The following is a 20,788-nucleotide window of genomic DNA, read 5'->3' as shown; positions in this document are numbered from 1 at the left end:
CCATCTCTCCATACCCCCCCCCCCCCCGATAACCTTTTGAAAATATGGCTAAACTTTCTTCTGTTGGAAACTTCCAAGGCATCTCACTGTTAAGAGTAGAACACAGCTTTCCAGGTTTCTGCCCAGCTTTCTCCTGACACAAGTCTGCGTCACTTCTAGCACACTTGGCCTCTCTGCCTGGTTTATCTGTTCCTGACCCTCAACATCAAGTCCCAGCTCAAAAGCCATTTCCTCAGAAAAGCCCTCCCTAACTACCCCCTTACTGCTTAGCCCTAATCCCTTCAATAATTGCTTTATTGATTGCTGTTTGTGGCCCCAGGAGAATGCAGCTCCAGGCAGCCACTCAGCCCAGCACTTGCAAAAGTCAGCCCAGGACTTCCCTAATGCATGAAGGACACATGGTTATCTGCAGGGTTCAAGTGTTTTAGAAGTAAAACTGGTTTGGTAGCCTGTTGGGGCATGGACGTTCCAGACCATGAGATAAAGGTCTGGCCCCCTGAGCACACACAAATACTGCACATGGAGTCCAGAGGTCCAGAAGTCCAAAGTCAATGGTTTATTCTCTGGTCTGCCTTACATGTTCTAGTTTGCAAGCATGAATAAATGGAACCAGCAGAGTCCTCTCCCTTAATGCCTTCATTAAAAACTGCCACTTAGTTAAGTCTCCTGCTTTTCCTGAAGAGAATGGGATTGGAGGGTGACCTGGAGGAGGCTTGAGGGCTGCAGTCACGTGGGATTAAAGACCATGTCGCCTGCCAACTCCTCTCCCTGAGCAGCCAAAGGCTGCAGGCAACTATAAATAGCAGCCCAGCATCTCTGTCCTTACAATGACAGAATGAACTTGGCACTGACAAGAGGCATAGGGGTAAGGCAGCCAAAGACTCCTGATACTGGTTCCTGCCCATATCCAGCGTGTGCCCCTCGGGGATGCTGCAAGATGCAACAGAGGAAGGAGAGCTCACAGCCTTCACCCTCAATCTGTAGCACAAAAACTCAAAGGGTGACTAGAAGACCCAAACCGCCAGGAAGAACCTATTTCACCCAAGTTCACCTGAGTGCTCTCATCAGCCAAAAAAAAAAGAAGCCAAAAAGCAGGAATGGGTATTCTCCCCGAGGGCCCCTTCTTGAAGGGATCCCAGAATGGGACCCCAACTCCCAGCCAGTAAACAGCACAGAGCAGGGACACCCTTCCCTTGGACTGGCCTTCCCTTGGTTCACAAAACAGTCTCTCGGATGACACCGATGAGGCTGTGTGGCCTCTCAGCCTCCGCTCGCCGCTGTGGCCTCTCAGCTCTCGGTCTTCCGGCCAGGGCGAAGGTACTCAGGTCTCCACAGCTGCGCAGGTGCAGCACGCCAGGCTGTCTCCTTGAGGGCAGTGTGAGGGCCTGGGAAGCTCTGGGCTGGGGCGGGGCCATTATCTTTGGGAAAAGAGGAGGGGAGGGAAGGAAGTGAGCTTCACGCTTCACCAGGGCTGGCCCTTTGACCCACCACTCCTGTATCCACCCAGGAATTTTAATGTTTAATTGCTTCAGAAAAGAAAAGGGTATTTTCCAAAAGTAAAATTTATTTAGAAACCTGAGATGCCGTGAACACATTGCCTCCTTCCCAAATTTTTAAAGAAATTCTCCAAAAATTCTATTGCTTCAGCTGTAGATCGGCCACACTTGTCAATCTTGTTGAATAGTTAACATTGTTTTTCTCATATTTCTCCAGTTTCCCTGTGTTCCAAGTCAGTGATTCCTAGGCCTGGAGAGGGTGTGGTCCTGTAACTTGCTACCAATGTGAAGTCCCTCCCGCCACCAATTCGGTCTACAGGGAAGCTTGGCTGGTTTTTGTTTGTTTGGTTTTTGGTGTGTGTGGGTAGGTGGAGTATGTGTGTGCACACGTGTGTGGTGTGCTTGACTATGTGTGTGCATGTGGGAACCAGTAGGGGTCTTCCTGTACCACTCTCCACCTTAATTTTTTTAGAGTAAAAACAGTTGAAGAATGGTTTGTACTGCTAGACTCGTTTGGAATGTACCACATACATAATTTTAAATGGATAACAGTATCATTTACTTTGTAAAAATACAAAAATATGGAAAATTACTCCTCCATCCATCAAGGACTGATGAGGGGAGGACTGACCAACTGACACTACGGCCTATGATACTGTTTAGTGCCTTGGGAAAGAATCAGGAGCTTCGTTGCCAGCTCACCTCACAGGACAATCACTCGGAGGGAGTCTGTTTCATCTGTACCATTCTAACCTTTCACGGTCATCAACTGTTTACTATCCCAAAATTTCAATATTAAGTTTTGCTATACTCATCTGTGAGACCTGTCCTTGTCTCCTGATTAAGAAGACAATTGTGACAGTCATTAAATTTGACTGTTAAATAACAAGTGTTATTTTTATATCGGGGACAAGAAAAATGGATCTAACAACTCAGTCCATTCATACTGAAGAAGGTCTGCAAAGCTGAATCGAGTCAGAAATAAAAGGCACTCTTGCACTGTCCTCACTTCCTTTTGTCTGGGGAGGAGTCTGGCACTGATACCCTACCGTGGAGTTCAGAAGTAGAGGGCCTCGGCTGATGCCCGGAGTCTGCCACTATAACCTCCATACTTGAACTCTTAGCTGGTCTGGGGCATGTGGCTCTAGCAAACACTTGAAATCATAGCATCTACTGAACTGTAGGTGCCTGTTTTACTTTTACCTTACATTCTGAGGGGCAAGACTTTTCAGAACTGCAAACCAAGCACCTGCTGGATGCTCTAGCACTTTCTCCATCACAGCTTGCATCCTTCAAGAAGCAATTCCAAATCTTGCTCCCATCTCCAGGGCTACTGGGGCTGGACAGAGGGCTGGGGGCAGGCATGACAACTAGAGTACATCAGAGATGCCAAGTGGAAGTGTCCACCTCCTCAAGCTACCAACTGAAGCCTGACCCAGAACCCCTGACTGACCTCTCAGAGAGCAAGCCTGAGCGAAGGTCTGTAAATCAAGGGTCCCCGACTTTGACTAATCAGATTACTGTTTTCCCTTGGGATCCTGAGGAAAAGACTCTAACTTCTGACTTTGGTAAAAAGAGGCCAGTGGGTAGAAAGGGAGAACAGAAAGAAAAGTGAGGAGGGGATTCATTTAAATTCACCTAAAATGCAGGAGTTGGTGATTATTCTGAGAACTGGCCCAACTCAGTGTAAGAAGAATTTGTTGGGCACTTAATGCACAAAGGCACAGAGCCAGATAACACTATGCTGTGGTGCACTGTGTCTATAGTGTCTACCCACTGACCCAGAGGAGTCAGTAAATACCCCAAAGATGACAAGAGCTCTTAATAGGATAAAGAGGATGTCCTTATTGGTAGAAAATTTCACTTCCATTTTAGACACAGGGCCAGAGACCACCTAGTCGTCCCTTTAGAGAAACCTGAGGCCCAAATGATTCTGTGAATGCCCAATTTTATTTTTTCCCTGGATAGCTTCAGCTTAGGCTGCTTTTTACTTTTGAATCTATGGAAAGAAAGACTGTATGCTCCTTTAAGTCCTATCAGCTCAGTTATCTGGCCAAGGAATTCATAGGAATGTGAACAGCTCTCAGAAACTTACCAATATTAAGATTCACCTATTTTAAGCCAACTGTGGTGGCACATGCCTTTAATCCCAGTACTCAGGAGACAGAGGCAGGTGGATCTCTGTTAGCTCAAGGCCAGCCTGATCTACATAGTGAGTTCCAGGCCAGTTGGGGCTATAGGGAGACCTTGTCTCAAAAAGACCAAAAAAAAAAGATTCACCTATATCATCATTTCTAAGGCTGGGAAAACACACCATATCAAGGGCAGCCTGCACTTCAGGAAATCAAAAGTTGGATGGGCTCCAATGGTTCCAGGATCTTTTATTTTTTCCAGCATGCTTCCATATTCTAGAAAACTAGGTTCTCTTCCCTTAGGTCAAGACCACTGTGGAAAATGATGATGCCTGGAAGGAAAGCTCTCTAGCTTCCTCTCTTCTGCCCCCTGACCTCTGACCCCTGCTTCCCTAGAGACTGTGTCAACGAACTTATTCTCTGCCATGGACAGAAATCAGAGAAACCATTTTAGCTGCTGTGGAAACCAGTTACTGGATGCATGCCTGATGTTGATAATGACAGTACCTGTTCTAGGAAACCGGCACTTGTGATGGCTTCTTCCATGTGCTCCTCGTCGGACTTCAAAACAGATTTTATATTTTCTACAAGTTCATGGATGTCCGGGGTCATGCTACAGGAAGACTGCTCCAGGAACCTGGCCACCAGCAGCTTGGTGTCTATGTAAGATCTGTAATCTATCAAAGATCGGGGCCTGCATCTGGATGCCCGTGGTCTCACGCCTCGCCTCAGAGTCACAGTGGCCAGATCCAGCCTCCTTTCTGTCTGAGTTGCAGCTTCGCAGCTGAGCACTGGGATAGCTGTGGGCAGAGGAAAACAACATGTCCTCATTGGTAAGCCCCTCTGAACACTTGGCCGCAAAGCTCAGTGTGGACAGTATCTGACAGATGCCCAAGGCCATGCATGTACATCTCACTCTCATCTTGCAGAAGAAGGGAAGAACAAGCTTATTGGATGAAGTACACTTCCAATAGGCTATGTCCCAAGACACTGAATCATGTCACATAAACACGGTCCCCGAGGAAAGAAAGGTGACCCAGACAGAATCTAGAATGCAAACCGCAATGGAGCATGTTTGCTAAGGTACGGCAGGTAGGTGACAATGGATAGTTAAACAGAAAACAACATGGTTGACCAATGAAAGAATATTCCAGGTGAGTATGAAGGAGGCAAAGAAAGGAAAAGACTAGAGAGAGATGAGACTTATGGGATGAGCAGAATGTTTATTTTCACTGTACCTTCTCCTAAACACCCTCAAGGGTACTGTTGTACTGAGTTCTATTACTGAGGCTCACACTGTGGCAATGAGGTAGATCTATGGGTATTACAGAAAGCTTAAGTGCAGAAAAATTATATCCCTCCAGAAGTCAACAGAGGGTCTGTAAATTCACTGCAGGTTCTTACTTCCATAGCTACCGCCATCTGTAAAGGAGGTATTTCACCATGAAGTAGGTGATGTGACACTCAGGTCTAGTCTACAAGTCACCAGCAACCTTCAGCATACACAACTCTGGCAACTTCAATCTGTGAAGGTCTGCTACATGGAAATTTAGGTATTCTTGAAAGACAGGCAGCAGAAGGTGGGAGGGCAAGTGGAAGAAGGGAAGGGTTCCTTTTCTTCTGGAGAAAGGTGAGCATGAAAAGCTCTGAACCAGGGTAGACGCTGTCCTTCCAGCTTGCCATGTACTTGTTATAGAGAGCAAGTCTACCAAAAATCACACATTCATGTGTGAGGATAGAGTTGGGTTTACACTCGCTCACTGAAGGTAACCTGGTACCTCCCCCAGTGAATCAATCCAACAGGTAAATGTAAGTTGCCTTTGCTTCCGTAAGGCTACAAAACGGAAACAGGGTCCGGAAAGATCTCCTTTCACTGTACAAACACATATGGCACATGACCAGCTTGCATACTCAGCTTGCTAAGTACAACAGGAGACACACAATGAAGGTGAATCTTAGACTCGATGTCAGGTTACCCTGTCTACTGGGTGGCAGAGGCACAGAGCTAGTCCAAGGAGGCGGGACTTCCTCCCCACCTGGAAGCTGCTGCAGAGACAAGAGGAGTGTCCTCTGTGGTGCCCACATGGTCAATCCAGAATTGTGGCAAATGACACACACTGTCAGAGGGACAGAATAGAGACCACAAGGGCCAGAAAGCCCCAAGAGAACAAGTTAGAGGATGTCCAAAGTTCATTTGCATAGTTTCAGATGAGCAGAACCCAGCTTCTAGAATAGCTCCCCCAAAGAAGTCCCCCCCGCTGGACTTTCAGTTGTTAGCTGAATCCTTTGCTGCCTTTTTTATAATGAGAGATATTTGGAGATGTTTGGGCATTCACATATTCAGAAAAAATATTTTTTAAATTTTAAGTTATTCAACATGAAGTATATGAGCGTGTTTCATTCTTAAAACATGGTCAGATTCCAACAATTAAGTCTGCTCATAGTAAAAAGGATAACAAATACAAAATTATGGAGGAGGGAGTCAAAATCCACCTTTGACGGATCCCATGGGACTGCAAGCAACTAGAAATCAGAATGCAGTTTATATAACGTAGTGAGGCCTAGCACAGCATCATGTGCAACCAAACGCTATTGATGATGACCTCAGAGACAAATTCTACCAGCTTTAAAAGAAGTGTCAGGCCGGTGAAATGTCTAATTGGGTAAAGGCACTTTCTACCAACCTACCAACCTGACTTCCAGCCTCAGGACCCACATGGTAGAAGGGAGAATCAACTCCCACAAGTTGTTCTCCAACCGCCATATGTGTGCTATGGCATGCACGCGCACATGCACATATACACACACACAAATAATTTTTTTAAAAAGAAGTGCCACATGTATTTTCCTAATGTGAATGTAGAATTTCTTATTTTCTCAAGACTCCTTAACCTCCTTTAAGGCACTGCTTAAAGTTGCAGGGCCCTTGGCTAGCCAGAGCCACCTGCTTGTACCTGGTACCTTCATCAGTATCTGGCACCAGACAAATAAGCACAGTGGTCTACCTAGAGCCTGGGAAATAGCATCACCTCTTTCCTCTGAATGGTGTAGCACAGGGTCACTCTTTGATCTTGTCCTCAGAGGTAGGAAGGCTCTCCGACTTCTGGGAGGATGTGCCAGGTTGGAAATGGAAGTTGATACAGACGTGTTTTCTTCAGCAGGTATGTTAGGAACATCCCCACCTGATTTTTTTCATAAAAGAAACATAAATTATTTCAACAGCAGTAGCTTTCAAAACATTGGTCAGGAAACACCTGTGAGCCCAAACCTGCCAGGGCAAGTGTGATCTAGTCAATAACATTTACTTAGGCTGATGGCCCAAACAGCTTTTATTTCCAGTACTATGGGAAAATCTTCCTTTCCAAATCATCCAACCATGCCTAAAACAAACAAACAAAAAACTGATAAGCACAAAGGGCAAAATTAAGAGCCTTGCCAGAACATCAGGGCTTATTGGTTTTTCTAGAAGAGATTAGAATCCTCTTTACTCCAGCATCTTGAGTAGCTTGGAGAAGCTTCAAAGCATTTCAGAGCATCTCACTCTCCGGGGAGGAGCCACCCATACTCTTGAGGGGGCTGCCCTATGGGCTGCAGATTCAAGGCTAGCAGAGGGTGCATCAGCCTAGCCCAGAGTGTGCCCTGGTTGGGACAGTTTCATTCAAGGAGCCAGTGGCTGCTAAATAAATCAGCAAACCACACTGAAACTGGATGACCCCTGCTCAGGAGGAGTTGCAGATTGGGAAATTACTTGTAAAAAAGAAGGAATCACAAATATACTTAAGATAACAGAACACTGCTTTATAATTCTGCTTAACATAGACAGCAGGACTAGGGGTATAGCTCAAAGGCTTAGACTACCTTCCAAAACTGTAAGATGAACAGAAGGCCATTCTGACCAGCACTCCTGAAAATTACCTCTATCTGAAATAGCTGAAGTCAATCCATTATTTATTACCATTTGCAATTTTGTGCCAGTGGACAGTTCTCTGAGTCATTTAAAACCTCCCCAAAGAGAGAAAGCTATAACAATGGTGTCCTTAAATTACAAGGATAAATGTAAATTGACTCTACCACACCATGGAAAAAAAAACTCAATTCTATAGATATTAAAACAGAGTGGCCAGGACCTTCGGTTATAAATGACACAGTGTGAATACACAGCAAACCACTCTGAAATATGTGTAGAACTCACATTCCTTCAAAGGTGCCCAACTTATTTTATCCAAAGAAATAGATTAGAAAACATAGAAATAACAAATTAGCCTTTAGTCCCAGCACTCCAGAGGCAGAGGCAGGTAGATCTGTGTGAGTTCAAGGCCAGCCTGGTCTACATAGTGAGTTCCAGGACAGCTGGGGCTACAGAGAGACCCTGTCTCAAAAATACCAAAAAACAAACAAACAAACAAACAAACAAATTAGACTCCAATTTATTTCACAGATTCCTGAGAATAGTCTGATTATTCATGAAAGGATTTTTAAATATTTTTTCTGTTTTTTAACAATCTTTTCTTTTTCCTGTTCACATATTAGATACTACTTCTAAACCCCTAGAGCTGATGCTATTTTAACCCTGACCAAAAAGATGCATGCAGAACCATTTGTTCCAAGAATACCTGACCTCCAGCAAAACACCAATCATTATTCTGCCAAGTTTTCATTTACTGAATCATGGCTCTGGGCAGCCAAAATGTGTCTGTTACCTTGAGTTGCTTGTGTGCAAACAGGCTCTAGTGGCCTTGCAGCAGCTTCTGGTCCTTCAGGCATTTGGAATGAAGACTCCTGCAGCACAGGAGATGGGGAAAAAAGCAGGTTATTTTTTATGATGTTCAACTTACTGCTCATTGGACCCCAGTCAACTCCTTCAGATGGCATGGGATGCATGTTCTCTGTGAGATGTACTGCACTTCCTGTTTGTTCTGGACATACCTGCTCCTGGTCCATCTGGCTCACTACAGCTTCATACGGAGGTGGGGGGTCCAGAGGACAGAACACTTCCACACCTTTGATTCTTGCTCCGTAGATGTGCGGCAGTGGAATGACATCAGGACCAATCATCCTAGGAAGAGCACCTAGGCATCAGCAGACATGCCCTGCACATTGGCCCTCCGAATGCAGCAGTTCCTGGAACCCCTGGCCTTTGCCTCTAGACTGGGGGAAAACTATTTAGCCCCCTGTAGGACAGTAACCCAGTCCAGAAGCAGAAGCACTATCCAAGCTGTCCTCTGACAGAATGACCACAGGCCATTAGGGGAATGACAGCATGTAAAATGTAACACCTTCATTCGATGAAAAAGCAAACAATAATCCATAGAGACAGAAAACATGAGCAGCTGCCGGGCTCTAGGGGAAGGGGACTGGGAAGTGACTGTGGATATGGCATTTCCTTAGAAGGGAGGATAATGCTTTGGAACTAGATAGAGGTAGTGGTTGCACAATACAGTGTAAACAACTTACAAACAACAGTCACAAAAGCTAAGGATGTGAGGAAAGTGTGTATCTCCTATAATTAGTACATGGCCAAATTCTCCTGCCTTTATTTCCCTAATGTCTGATTCATGAAAGAAACTATTATTATTTAAAAGGATAAATGGGGCTGGAAAGATGACTCAGCAGTTGAGAGCACTGGCTGTTCTTGCAGAGGACCCAGGTTCAGTTCCCAGCACCCACATGGTAGCTAACAACCATCCATAACTCCAATTCTAGGGAACTCTCTTCTGACCTCCTTGGCATTGCACAACATAGGTGCATTTAGGTACATGCAGGTGATACACTCATACACATAAAATAAAAATAATAAGGGACTGGAGAGATGGCTCAGTTGTTAAGAACACTGGTTGTTCTTGCAGAAGACCTGGGTTTGAATCCCAGCACCCACATGGCAGCTAACAACTGTCCGTAACTCCAGTCCCAGGGGATCTGACCACCTCTTCTGACCTCCGCAGGCATTGCACTACACAGGTGCACTTACCTACATGCAGGCAACACATGCATACACATAAAATAAAAATAATAAAATTTAAAAAATAATTTAAAAAAATTTTAAAGGATGAATGAATTTCAATCAAAAGTTGGGGGGAATGTGAAGCCAAAGAGACTGATTCCCTGACAGCATCCAAGAAGTAGAAAGAAAGAAAAAAAAAAGCCATCAAAAAAGGTAGGCCCTGCCATGGCTCTAAGACAAAACAGGATCCAGGAGGCATCACAAAGTGACTCCATGACTGCTCAGGTGAGCCATTCTACACACCCAGACGAAAGGCCTGCTCCATGCCAAGCACTATGTCAGGTGTAAGGGATGGGATGAAATTTTAAAACAGAGCCATACTGGACAGGAGAAATGGCTCAGTGGTTAAGAGGACTGACTGCTCTTGCAGAGGACCCAGGTTTGAGTCCCAGCAGCCACATGGCGGCTAACAACTGTCTGTAACTCCAGTTCCAGGGGATCCAGTGCCTTCTTCTGACCTCCATGGGCAATGCACAACATGGGTGCACTTACACACATGCAGACAATACATGCATGTACATAAAATAAAATTAATAAATAAGATTTTTTAAAAACAGAGCCGTAGTAAGGATAGTGGAAGAGGAGGATAAAGGCCAGTATTCTGTTTTCTCCTAACTTGATATAATAAATCCAGCTACCTTGACAAAAAGAACTGTGTTCATTTGGAATACGGACACCCCACCCCCAATGACAAAGCTATAACTAATTCAATATTTCGGTAAGGAACTTTCAAAGGTTCTCACTAAGATACAGAGAAGCTGACCTGAGAAGACAAACGGACTCCACATCCTGTGAACTTGATTAAATGCTGACTTAGAGTTAATTTCTCCCTGAACTTCTTTTCCTCCCTAACTAGCCCTCTGGCTTTAACTATTTCTACTGTCCTTTAGCCCCTTCTCCCCTTTCCACCACTTCTGTTCTGTAAGTGGGGAACTATCCTCTGATAGTACTGTTTGCTACATTCACCACTACAAGTTGTTATGATGCCTCTACTTTATCATGTAAAAAGCACTGAATCACAGCTTTTCTTTCTCAATTGTCTTCCTCCCAACCAAATAGTTAGGTGCTTTTTCCTTTTTAAGTACTCTTAAATAAGTTTTTGCTGTTTGTTTTCTCTGTGACTGAAGGATCCTCAATAGCAAAATAAAAAGCAGAACAAGATTTTCTGCCAATGTTCATAGCAAATAACCAAAAAAGGAAGGAAAGAAACCAGAAAATGGGAAATTTAAATTTTAAAATAATTATAAATTACACTAAAAGGACCAAAACAAAACAGAAAACCCTGTACTCAGGCTCTGAAGTACTAGAGAATGGAAACAAAACCCAACGCCAACACCCATAACAAAAAAAATTCAATATCTGCTTTTAGGATGTGATAATAAGGGGGGAAAAACCTTAAAGAGATGGATGAAAAGACAGATTCAAAGTCAAATTCAAAGGACTGATTTGGGGAGGGGGAGAGGCATTATCTGGATTTTAAAATTCATTTTATTCCTTGTGCTCATTTACAAAATGTCTGCCCTGAAGGGAAGAGAGGTTATGTGGTGGTACCTAACTTAGGGGGTGTTCGCAGGCCCCTAAAGGAGATATTCTCCTCAGACTAGGACTTGCACCTGGCTTTCATCCCAACTGTCCAAGAAGCTGTGTAAGAGCGTGAACTACTGAGTGATGCCTAGAAACAAGACCCTTTCTGGATCTAGTAGGAAATTCTTGACCAATGAATAACACATTGTTTTAACAGGGAGGCCGACATACTCTCTGGAGTCTTCAATCTCTAGCTGCCACAGCCCCATGAGCCATCTTTTCAACCCTTACAAACCCTGGCCTTGGCCCTTTCAGCAAAGACAGAAGCACAGGACTGCTGGGTACCTTGCCTAGGGAATTAGTTACTGCCCCCAGTTCTGCTTGCCTGTCTGTTATCTCTGATGGCCTTAGACATTCCCAATAATTATCACTGCATCCACAGAGGCAAGGGGAGCTTTCCAAGGGCCAAGAGGTCAGGAGAGTAAGCTTCCATTTCAGATCCTAAAGTACTACAGAATCTCTGCCAGAAGGAAAACCAGGGGGGAGGGGGAGGACGGCATTTTACCCAACATGACGACAAAACGAATGATTTCTTATGGAGGTTATGATGGCCATCAATGCTGCAAATGACGGAGACCCTGCAGAATCAGTGCAGAAGGAAGGCTCCTTTCCTTCTAAGCCTCTTTTTTATTTTACATCACATGGGCAAATAATTCATTGGGATAAATAGGTCTGTTATTTCCTGGCAGGTTCTTTTCCCAGGGGCTCTTTATGATGGCTCAGCCCTAGCAATGGAGCAGAATGAGCTTGGGAGGTTCTAAAACCAGGGATGGCCCAGGTCTGGCTCAGGAGACTGCTCTAACTGCCTGTCACAGGTATCTGTATGAGTTCAGCCACCTGTCTCTTGGATGGTTCTAATGCACAGTACAATGAGCTCCACTGAAAAAGGAAATGGATCTGGAGGGTCAAGGCAAAGCCCTGCTCTTCCTGGGGAAATCAGTCAGATTTTTATTAACAATGAAGGTCTTTATGAGTTCTCTCTCCAGAACCCATAGAGTAGAAAGAGAAAACTGACTCCTACAAGCTGTCTTCTGACCTTTATACACAAACCATAGCATGCATGCACGTACATGCAAATGTCCAATAAACAAACAAATAGCCAATAAACAAACAAAAGAATGAAGGTCTTAGATAGGCCTTAGCATATATGACAGAATGCATAAATCCAGTGGTGGAGGGGAGCTATGGGGGTGTGGGTGGGTGAGGGGGTCTAAATCTGATTAAGATCTAGTATATAAAATGCACAAAAACTCTTAAGAAAGTCTCTTAAGAGTCAGATACATGGCAAGAATATTTTAAACCACACGACAAACTATGATGGGGCATGGCTGGCACGGGGTAGGTGTGCCCCCTAAATTCATGTGTCAGAAACAGAATGATACACAGTGCAATTACATTGGGAGACGGAGTCTTTGGGGAGAAGTTTAGGTCATGAGGGCAGAGCCTTCGCGAACTGATCAATATCTCAATGGAAAGGGCTATAGGACTGAGTTCTTTCTCTCTTGCTCTTCTATGTGAGGACATAGAAATGAATCACCAGCTTGGAACCAGAGACCAAACCTTCCAGCACCTTGACTAGGGACTTCGCAGCCCCCAGAGCAGAGCCATGAGAATTAAATGTTCTTTATAAATTACTCAGTGCTCTTTGTATCACAGAAGCACAAAAAGTCTAAGACAATGGCTAAGCTTTGGTTCTTAAAAAGACATTTTGTGTCATAACAATGCTCCCAGTAGCTATGGGACAGCACAGAGCCAAGTCTCAGACATGGTAAGAAATCAGCCCAGGGTCACCACTAACTAGATCCCAGAGTCCACACTCTTTCAAGTTCATCAAAGGTCTCTAAACTTTCCCAGGTCCATGATCATGAGCTTGAGACAAACAGGAAACTCAAAAAGAAATCCAAAATTGGCTCTGCTTTAAGGCTACAAATGGGACTTAAAAGCTTATCCAGGTGAAATGCTGCAACTGATGCATCCTTGACCAAAGAATAACCTCCCACTGACCACTGAAGAGGTGAACCCAGTCACTAGGCACACAATGGCACAGTTGCTGCCTTTTTAATTCCTGGTTCTAGCCAAGTTCAGAGACCAGGGTACAGATCTGAGGTACTGGAGTGAGGGAGCACAAATCCGTCTATACTTATAAACCAATGCTCAGAGCAGACCACTGTGTTCACAGAGATTTTCGACTTCAGTTAGATTTCTGCTTGTGACAGTAACTTGAGAAGCCCCTTCTCAAGAAGGTACAAGAGCACAAGTGCTTTTATTTATAGAAGCTAAATAGACCATTTCTGAGAGAGCAGAATATATTACAGGAAATGTACAGCCTCTGCGGTGTGAAAGCTCCTGATGTACCTGGTTATGGATCTGTGAACAAAACCTTTGAGCATATTCTAGCCTTCCTGTCAGCTCACAAGAAAGAGAATTACCAATCAGAGTCAACACCTAGTATCTATTAAGTTGATTTATATGACTAATCTAATGATATCACCCAAACAGACGGCCATCCTGGTAGCACAGGCCAAGAACGCCTCCTGCAGGAAGACTGCAGTTCAATACTTGCTGAGGCTACAGAATGTGTTCAAAATAAGCCTGGGCAATTTGGTGTGACTATGTCTCAAAATACAAAAGTAAAAAACCCGCAGGCTTGGAGGGAATACAGTGTAATCGTTGTCTAGACTCTCTATGGTCCTAGGTTTACCCCAAATGCTGCAAAAATAAATAATTTTACTTACATAAAAATATCCTTGATAGAATATGTACCGAAACGTGAATAAATTCAGCCACCTTCAAAAGAAACATGGAACATGGACTGTACTGCTGCTGGTAGAGCTGAGAGGGAGGATGTGGTCCCTGACAACATGGCCTAGGACCACAGGCCATATGTTTGACTTCTGCACAAATCCCTTTTGCTTGATCCCTCTCTACCACTTCTGGAAAGTTCTTATTGAGAAGCTTGTTGGGCTTTTCCAGGCTGGACTTGACCATGGCTGTCTCAGGACTCACAGGGGCAGATCTGAAGATGCACAGGGGCCCTTGGAGATTCAAAGGACCCACACTAACAAGCATCATGTTGGGGCATTGAAGAGAAAGCGAGGTGAGGAGACTGTAAGTCATGTGGCTCGACAGCAGGACCACTGACCCCACAGGAGTTGCTCTCCCTGTCAGCCACACCGCAGGAAACTGAACCTGTCTTTTGCCTCCTTGTCTCAAACCCTAGAGAGTCAGAATTTTCTAAGAAGATGCATCATTCTTACCACTCACACAACAAGTCATTTTTTCAGTCCTCTGGCATACCTTCCACAGACAGCCTGTTTGAAGAAATGTATCCTATGGTACTCAAAGAATATATTTTATTACCATTACTCTTCAGCACCTGCAGTTTTCAGATCATTTTCTGAAAGAGTAGGAATCATTCCATCCTAACACCCAAAGCTTTGAAATACCAGCAGGCCAGTCCCCAAACAAATAGAAGCTGAGCTATCCCAGACCAACCTGGGACATCTGTCTACCCCGCAGATACCCTCTCTGGCTTTGTGACCGTCTCTGGCACCTGGGCAGGTGATCAGGAAGAGGGTCAGGTAGGACTCAAAGAACATTATTGATGCCTAGGCGGGACCTATTTCAAACTTATATATATATAGCTGCTTTGAACATCAGAAAATGTTTTTTTAATCAAGCCTAGACTACAGATATTCAATGACTCTACATATACCACAGATATTCAAAAATAGAAATGTCTGGTGCCCAAATATCAACCTAAAGATACTAATTAATCTTGCTGTAGAATCCGAACATTTTCTTTTGGGGGCTTTAAATACAGAGTCATTTAATGTTTAAACTCAGCTTGAGGTCACTTTTCCCAGGAAGCCAGGCATGACTAGCTTACCCATCTGACTATTCTGAGTTAAGAAGACCTCTGTGCCCTGTCTGTCCCTCTTTTGAGTACCACTGTGATCCTTCTAACACTCATTTAGTGACTTACACTGAGCTATTGGCTTGGAGGGGCAGAAGCAGGTCTAACTAATTTTGAATTTCCACAACCCAGCACACCAATGAGTAGGAATTAGAGGATTGATGGAGTATTTGTTGAATGAATAAATTAGGTGGTTCTTTAAAGGTTGAATTCTAGGGGTCACTAACTAATGATGATTCTTTAGATTTGAGGAAAATGTTCAAATTTTGAGCTAGAATTTGAAAAGGAAAAATAAGTTTGATATTCATTTTTTTCTAAGCCAGAGAGATGCAATTAATAATTAATCTTTTTTTAAAGGCTGCAAAGAATTTCACGATTATTGAGGCCTGCTGATGGTGTTATAATGAAATATCGATTTGGCCTAACTGGGAGTATTTCCAGGGCAACAGAAACTCTCAGTCATGTCAAATTACAGCCATTATCTCCCTGGGTGCCAGTTCTTCTTAGGAAGCTAATTGAAATTGAAAAAAGTATATCTGCAGGGCAAGGTTTAATTTCTCTTTGGATTCATCTGGTTTATCAGACAAGTGAAACCACAAGACAGAGAAAGAGCTAACTCAGAACACAGTCTGTCTGGATTCTGGAAAAAAGTAGAAACTTAAGCTATGTGTTCTGAAAACCGTTCAAGTCTTCAAACACAGAACCCACCACCGAGAACCCAGGGTGACTGAGGACAGATACCTGCGGTTCATTCGAGGTGTGCATGAGTAAAATGTGGCGAAGTAGGAAGGGGGAGGCACCAGCGGCACAAAGTCATCTGGGTCTGGGATCCGTCCATGCTCATCCACGTCTTCAGCAGACATCTGGGATTCATCCTGATTAAACAGCAATGACAGGCAACAGAAAAGCAATGGATTATGTAGTAGGCCTGGGGCGGCTGGGCAGGAAAAGGGCACGGTGCCACCTCGCAGACTTATGATGCATGGCCTTCTGGTGGCGAATATCTGGAGGTAACGAAGGGCAGCAGCCACCAAGCACACTGTGGTGGTCAGGGCATTCAAGGCACACAGGGCGAACAGGACTTTCTGGAATATGGAAACAAGAGCACTGAGTGTGTCCGTACTGAAAACCTTATTCTACTGCCTATCATCCCAGCTACTTTTGAGAATGAGGCAAGGATCACAAGTTCAAACCCAAGCCAGGTGTGGTAGTACATACCTTTAATCCTAGCACTTGGGAGACAGAGGAGAGTTTGACGTCAGCCTGGGCTACATAGTGAGATCTTGTTGCACAATAAAAGAGAAAAAAAAAAAACAGGAAAAAAAATTCCAACCCAGACTAGGCAACATAGTGAGACCACCGCTCAAAAAAAAGCAAACAAACAAAAATAAAACCAACCTAGACTGGATATGGTGAGGCACATCTATACTCTCAATATCCTGAAGGGTTAAGATAAGGAAGACCTTGAATTCCAGGTCAGTCTGGGTTGCATAGCCAGACTCCATCTCAAAAAAGTAAAGTAAGAGCCAGGCATGGGAGTGCATATCTCAGAGACAGATGGAGCTCTGTGAGATCAAGATTAGCCTGGTCTCTGTAGTAAGTCCAGGTCAGTTGGGCTACAAGGAGACTCTGTCTCAAAAAGACCAAAAAAAAAAGTAAAGTAACCTAAAAACTTGTCTTTGGAGCGCTCTGCCTCAGAAAGACTTAGTGTTACACACAGTGTGATCAGTCCTCCTTATCCATGGGGTGTCAATGGGATATCATAATTACAGATTCAACTAAACAAAAATGGACAATACTCAGAACGAATTCTGTGCTGAACATGTACAGCAACTATTTACAAAATACTTACGTTGGATCAGGTACTGCAAACAACTTAAAGATGGTTCAAGCATGTAGGTGTATGTGTGCAGGTTATGTGAAAATTCTGTATATTTTATATAAGGGCTTGGACATGACAGATTTGGGTAATTCCAGGGGTACCAGAGTCAATGTCCAGGGAAGGACAACTTTTTACAAGCATCTGAATAACATCTAGAAATACTCCTTCCAGAAGAGCAGTAAGACTTCCTTCTGAAATTAGTATCCTCTAGGGATGGCGCTTCCCATCGGGGACAACTTGCTGCTTAATTTAGAGCCACTGCTTCTATTTCAGGAGCAACTGCCCGTGCTGCCCCAGGCACCCAACTAGGACCAGCAGGGCCAGGGTAGCTGGTGAATAAGGACAACTTCTTTCCTCAAAATAGCATCAAAGCCAAGTTGCTATAGCCCTGGCTCCTTCATGGGGATTCCCAAAAGCTAAGTCAGGATCAGAAGTTCAGGATAACTCAATTATCAAATATGCAGAAGCCAAGCAAGCAGGCCATTTTTATGTCCTGCACAAACTGGCAGCTTTGAAGAGTTCTCTCTCTGAGGTTCCTCCTCCTCAAAAAAAGCAAAGATCTAAAGACCACTAGTGGTAGGCTAATCAAAAGCTAATGCATCAGGGGCCACCAACTGATTCTGTCACCTACTGCAGTCAAGCTACGGTCTTTATCCAATTTCCTAGTAAAGGTTAATTCTGCATTTCTCCTTGAGCTGGATCCTTTTTAAAGTTTTTTTTCTTCTACTTATTATAATTATGAGCTACTAAACAAGATATAAAGAAGAGTTTCTCCTGTATTTTCTGATTGATTTATATGTCACAGAATGGAAGCATTCAACAAGCTCATACAACTCACACTGTCAACTAAACATCCCAGCACTCCCAATTGAGAGTGCATCTGAGGCTCTGCAAAAGCCCCAACACAGCTGTGTGTGCATCTACACATATATAGAATTTGACTCCTTTTTGCCAGTCTACACTTCTTGAACACAAAGGAAGCTCTCCATACATAATTTAAGACTCAATTTGTGGTTCTTTCAGTACTCCATCCTGACTTTGGGTCACTAACGAGGAACCATTTGCTTTCAGCAACTTTTTGAGGACAGTCACAGAATAGGAATATCTCAGGTAGCCGCCTTGCAGGACCTTGTGTATTACTTTGTAGGGGTTATAAGCTAGTCACCATACCTTAAGTAGAAGGTGAACAGCACTGCAAGGCTGAACTGGAAAGAGTTTCAAGGCATTTTCTTTGTCTGTGCATTTGGCTGGTTGAAATTCTTCACAACAGAAGCAAATCTTGCCTTCACCTAAGTCCACCTTAAGGAAAGATGCAGAACAATGATTTCATTAGGAAAAGGCACTCTTGCTATACCACAGAGCACCTATCACACAGAATGAGATGTAGTTCCACATCAGGCAATGCTTGTATCAGGTTAGGCTAGGGTGTGCTTCAGTAACAACACAAGCCAAAATTTCAGTGGTTTAACCAACAAAGGTTATTTCTTTTCTTTCATTTTCTTTCTTTAATATTCACATGTACATACAATGTGTTTGGATCAAATCCACACCCTCTAGTCTCTCCCCAGTAATTCCTCTCCTATTCTTTCCTTCCAAACTTCATGTGCTCTCTTTTTTTCAATGCCCACTGAGTCCACTTTGTATGCACAAGGGTGTGGGACCATCTACTGGAGCATGGATAGGCTCTCAGAGCTCTGCATCACTGAAGGAAACTGACTCTCCTTCCTCCAGCAGCCATCAATTGCCAATAGCTTCTCAGAAGGGAGTTGAATTTAATGAGCTCCTCCTGTACCCATGCTGGGATTTGGCTGACTTGAGGGAGTCTTGTGCATGTTGTCCCAACTGTCGTGAGTTCCTGTGTATAACTGTGCTGTTTCATTTCAGTCATTTATTCCTTCTGGCTCTTTCACTCTTTCTGACCCTGGCTTTTATGTGCTGATCCCTGAACCTTGGGGAAAGGGTCATGATACTGATGTCCCATTTAGAGCAGAGCACTCCATACTCTATGATTCTCTGCACACTGACCAGTTGTGAGCCTCTGTATTAATCACTATCTGTTGCAAAAAGAAGTCTCTCTGGTGCGGGCTGAGAGATGTACTAATCTACAGGTATCAAGATAAAAACAGAGGGGGCAGTTAATTACTATGTCAATTTAGCAGAATAAGAGTACCAGGCTCAGGCTGGAGAGATGGCTCAGTTGTTAAGAACACTGGCTGTTCTTGCAAAAAAACCAGGTTTGAATCCCAGCACCCACATGGCAGCCAACAACTGTCCATAACTCCAGTTCCAGGGAATCTGACAGCCTCTTCTGTCCTCCATGGGCATTGCATGACACAAGTGCACTTACCTCCATGCAGGCCATACACATGTACACATAAAAATAATAAATAAAATAAAAAATATTTTTTTAAAAAAGAGTGCCAGGCTATCCCCTAGAGTCTATGACCTAGCCAGCCACAGGTTTTTGGCCTGTTCTGTTTTTGTTTTGTTCTGGTACTACAGTTCACAGTGCCAGATATGGTTTCCATCTTGTGGAGAAGACTTGAAATTCAATCAGGAAGTGCTTGGTTACTCCCATAACATTTATGCCACTCTGGCATTTGGACATATCTTACCAGGCCAATTGTTATTGTAGCTCACAGGGTTCACAACTGGGTAAATCTGTTGATGACTTTTCTTCCCCAATAGCATGCATAGAACCTTCCAGCATCATGAAAGCTAGCCAGTATAAATGAAGCTTCCAGGTCATTACCAGCTTGATTTTTCTATGCCCTGTGACTCAGGTATCTGCTGTTTTCAGCAACAGGGTTTTAACATCAAATTCTTGGGAGTAACTAAGAGCAATGGTAAAAGCCTGTAATGTTTGGGGGAGAAGGTCTATAGGAACTCACTGCCCAATGATTCAAAAAGTAGCAATCTAGCTGGGTGTGGTGGCACACGCCCTTAATCCTAGCACTTGGAAGGCAGAGGCCAGTGGATCTCTGTGGGTTCAAGGCCAGCCTGGTCTCCATAGTGAATCCAGGCCAGCTGTGACTACAGGGAAACCCTGTCTCAAAAAGACCAAAAAAAAAAAAAAATGGTAGCAATGTATACCTGGTTCTGATTTTTATATCTGATACCCTATGGTGTCTGGGGGAGGCACTGTCCCCCATTATAGAGTAATTCAATTTAAAACCATTTTATATGTGTATATGTATATATTTTAGGAAGCTTCTATAGTAGTAAGTTTCCATAAGACATTTTCAATGGTCCTTAATATCAGTTTATTATTCTTATATGTATCTGTGCATAGGTATGTGAATATGAGTGCAATTGCCCACGGAGGCCGGAGGGGTTGGATCCCCCTGGAGTTGGAGTTACTGGTGATAATAAACCATTCAATCTGGGTCTGGGCACCAAACTTGGATCCTCTGCAAGAGCAAAAAAAATGCTCTTAACCACTAAGCCTCCTCTCCAGCCTCAAAGATTGTTTCTCATGCATACCACAGGCCACAGCAGGCCAGCAGGGGGCTCCATTTGTCATATCCCTTTGGAGACTCAGAGTTGTGAAACATCCATCATCTCAGTAGCCAGGCATGACTGACATATCAGAAAGACAGAGAGCACAAATAAATGACATAATGACACTTAAGGAGGGTTGTCAGATAAAATATAAGATGCCCAATTAAAAATTTAAGTCCAATTAACAATTTTCTAAAATATAAGTGTATCTCAAACATTGCATGAGGTAAATTGTTAGTAACAACAACAAAAAAAAAACATTACCAGGTCATCTGA

At 43.7% G+C, this 20,788-nt stretch overlaps 1 protein-coding gene across 1 annotated transcript; it reads right to left on the bottom strand.

The window, feature by feature from the left end:
- Window positions 1-535: 535 nt before the first annotated feature.
- Window positions 536-18,300, bottom strand: Fam189a2 (family with sequence similarity 189 member A2; the record flags this gene model as incomplete). The annotated part of the gene is given in 8 exon segments (XM_008842739.3): window positions 536-1,418; window positions 4,136-4,428; window positions 6,658-6,810; window positions 8,329-8,407; window positions 8,555-8,684; window positions 15,871-16,004; window positions 16,107-16,214; window positions 18,182-18,300. Coding segments are annotated over 8 exon segments (1,220 nt in total), but the record flags the coding sequence as incomplete, so codon positions are not given.
- Window positions 18,301-20,788: the final 2,488 nt, after the last annotated feature.

Source organism: Nannospalax galili, unplaced genomic scaffold (assembly GCF_000622305.1).
Source record: "Nannospalax galili isolate Female #2095 unplaced genomic scaffold, S.galili_v1.0 scaffold761, whole genome shotgun sequence".
In the NCBI taxonomy this organism is placed as follows: domain Eukaryota; kingdom Metazoa; phylum Chordata; class Mammalia; order Rodentia; family Spalacidae; genus Nannospalax; species Nannospalax galili.
This window is presented reverse-complemented; position numbering and strand designations above follow the sequence as displayed.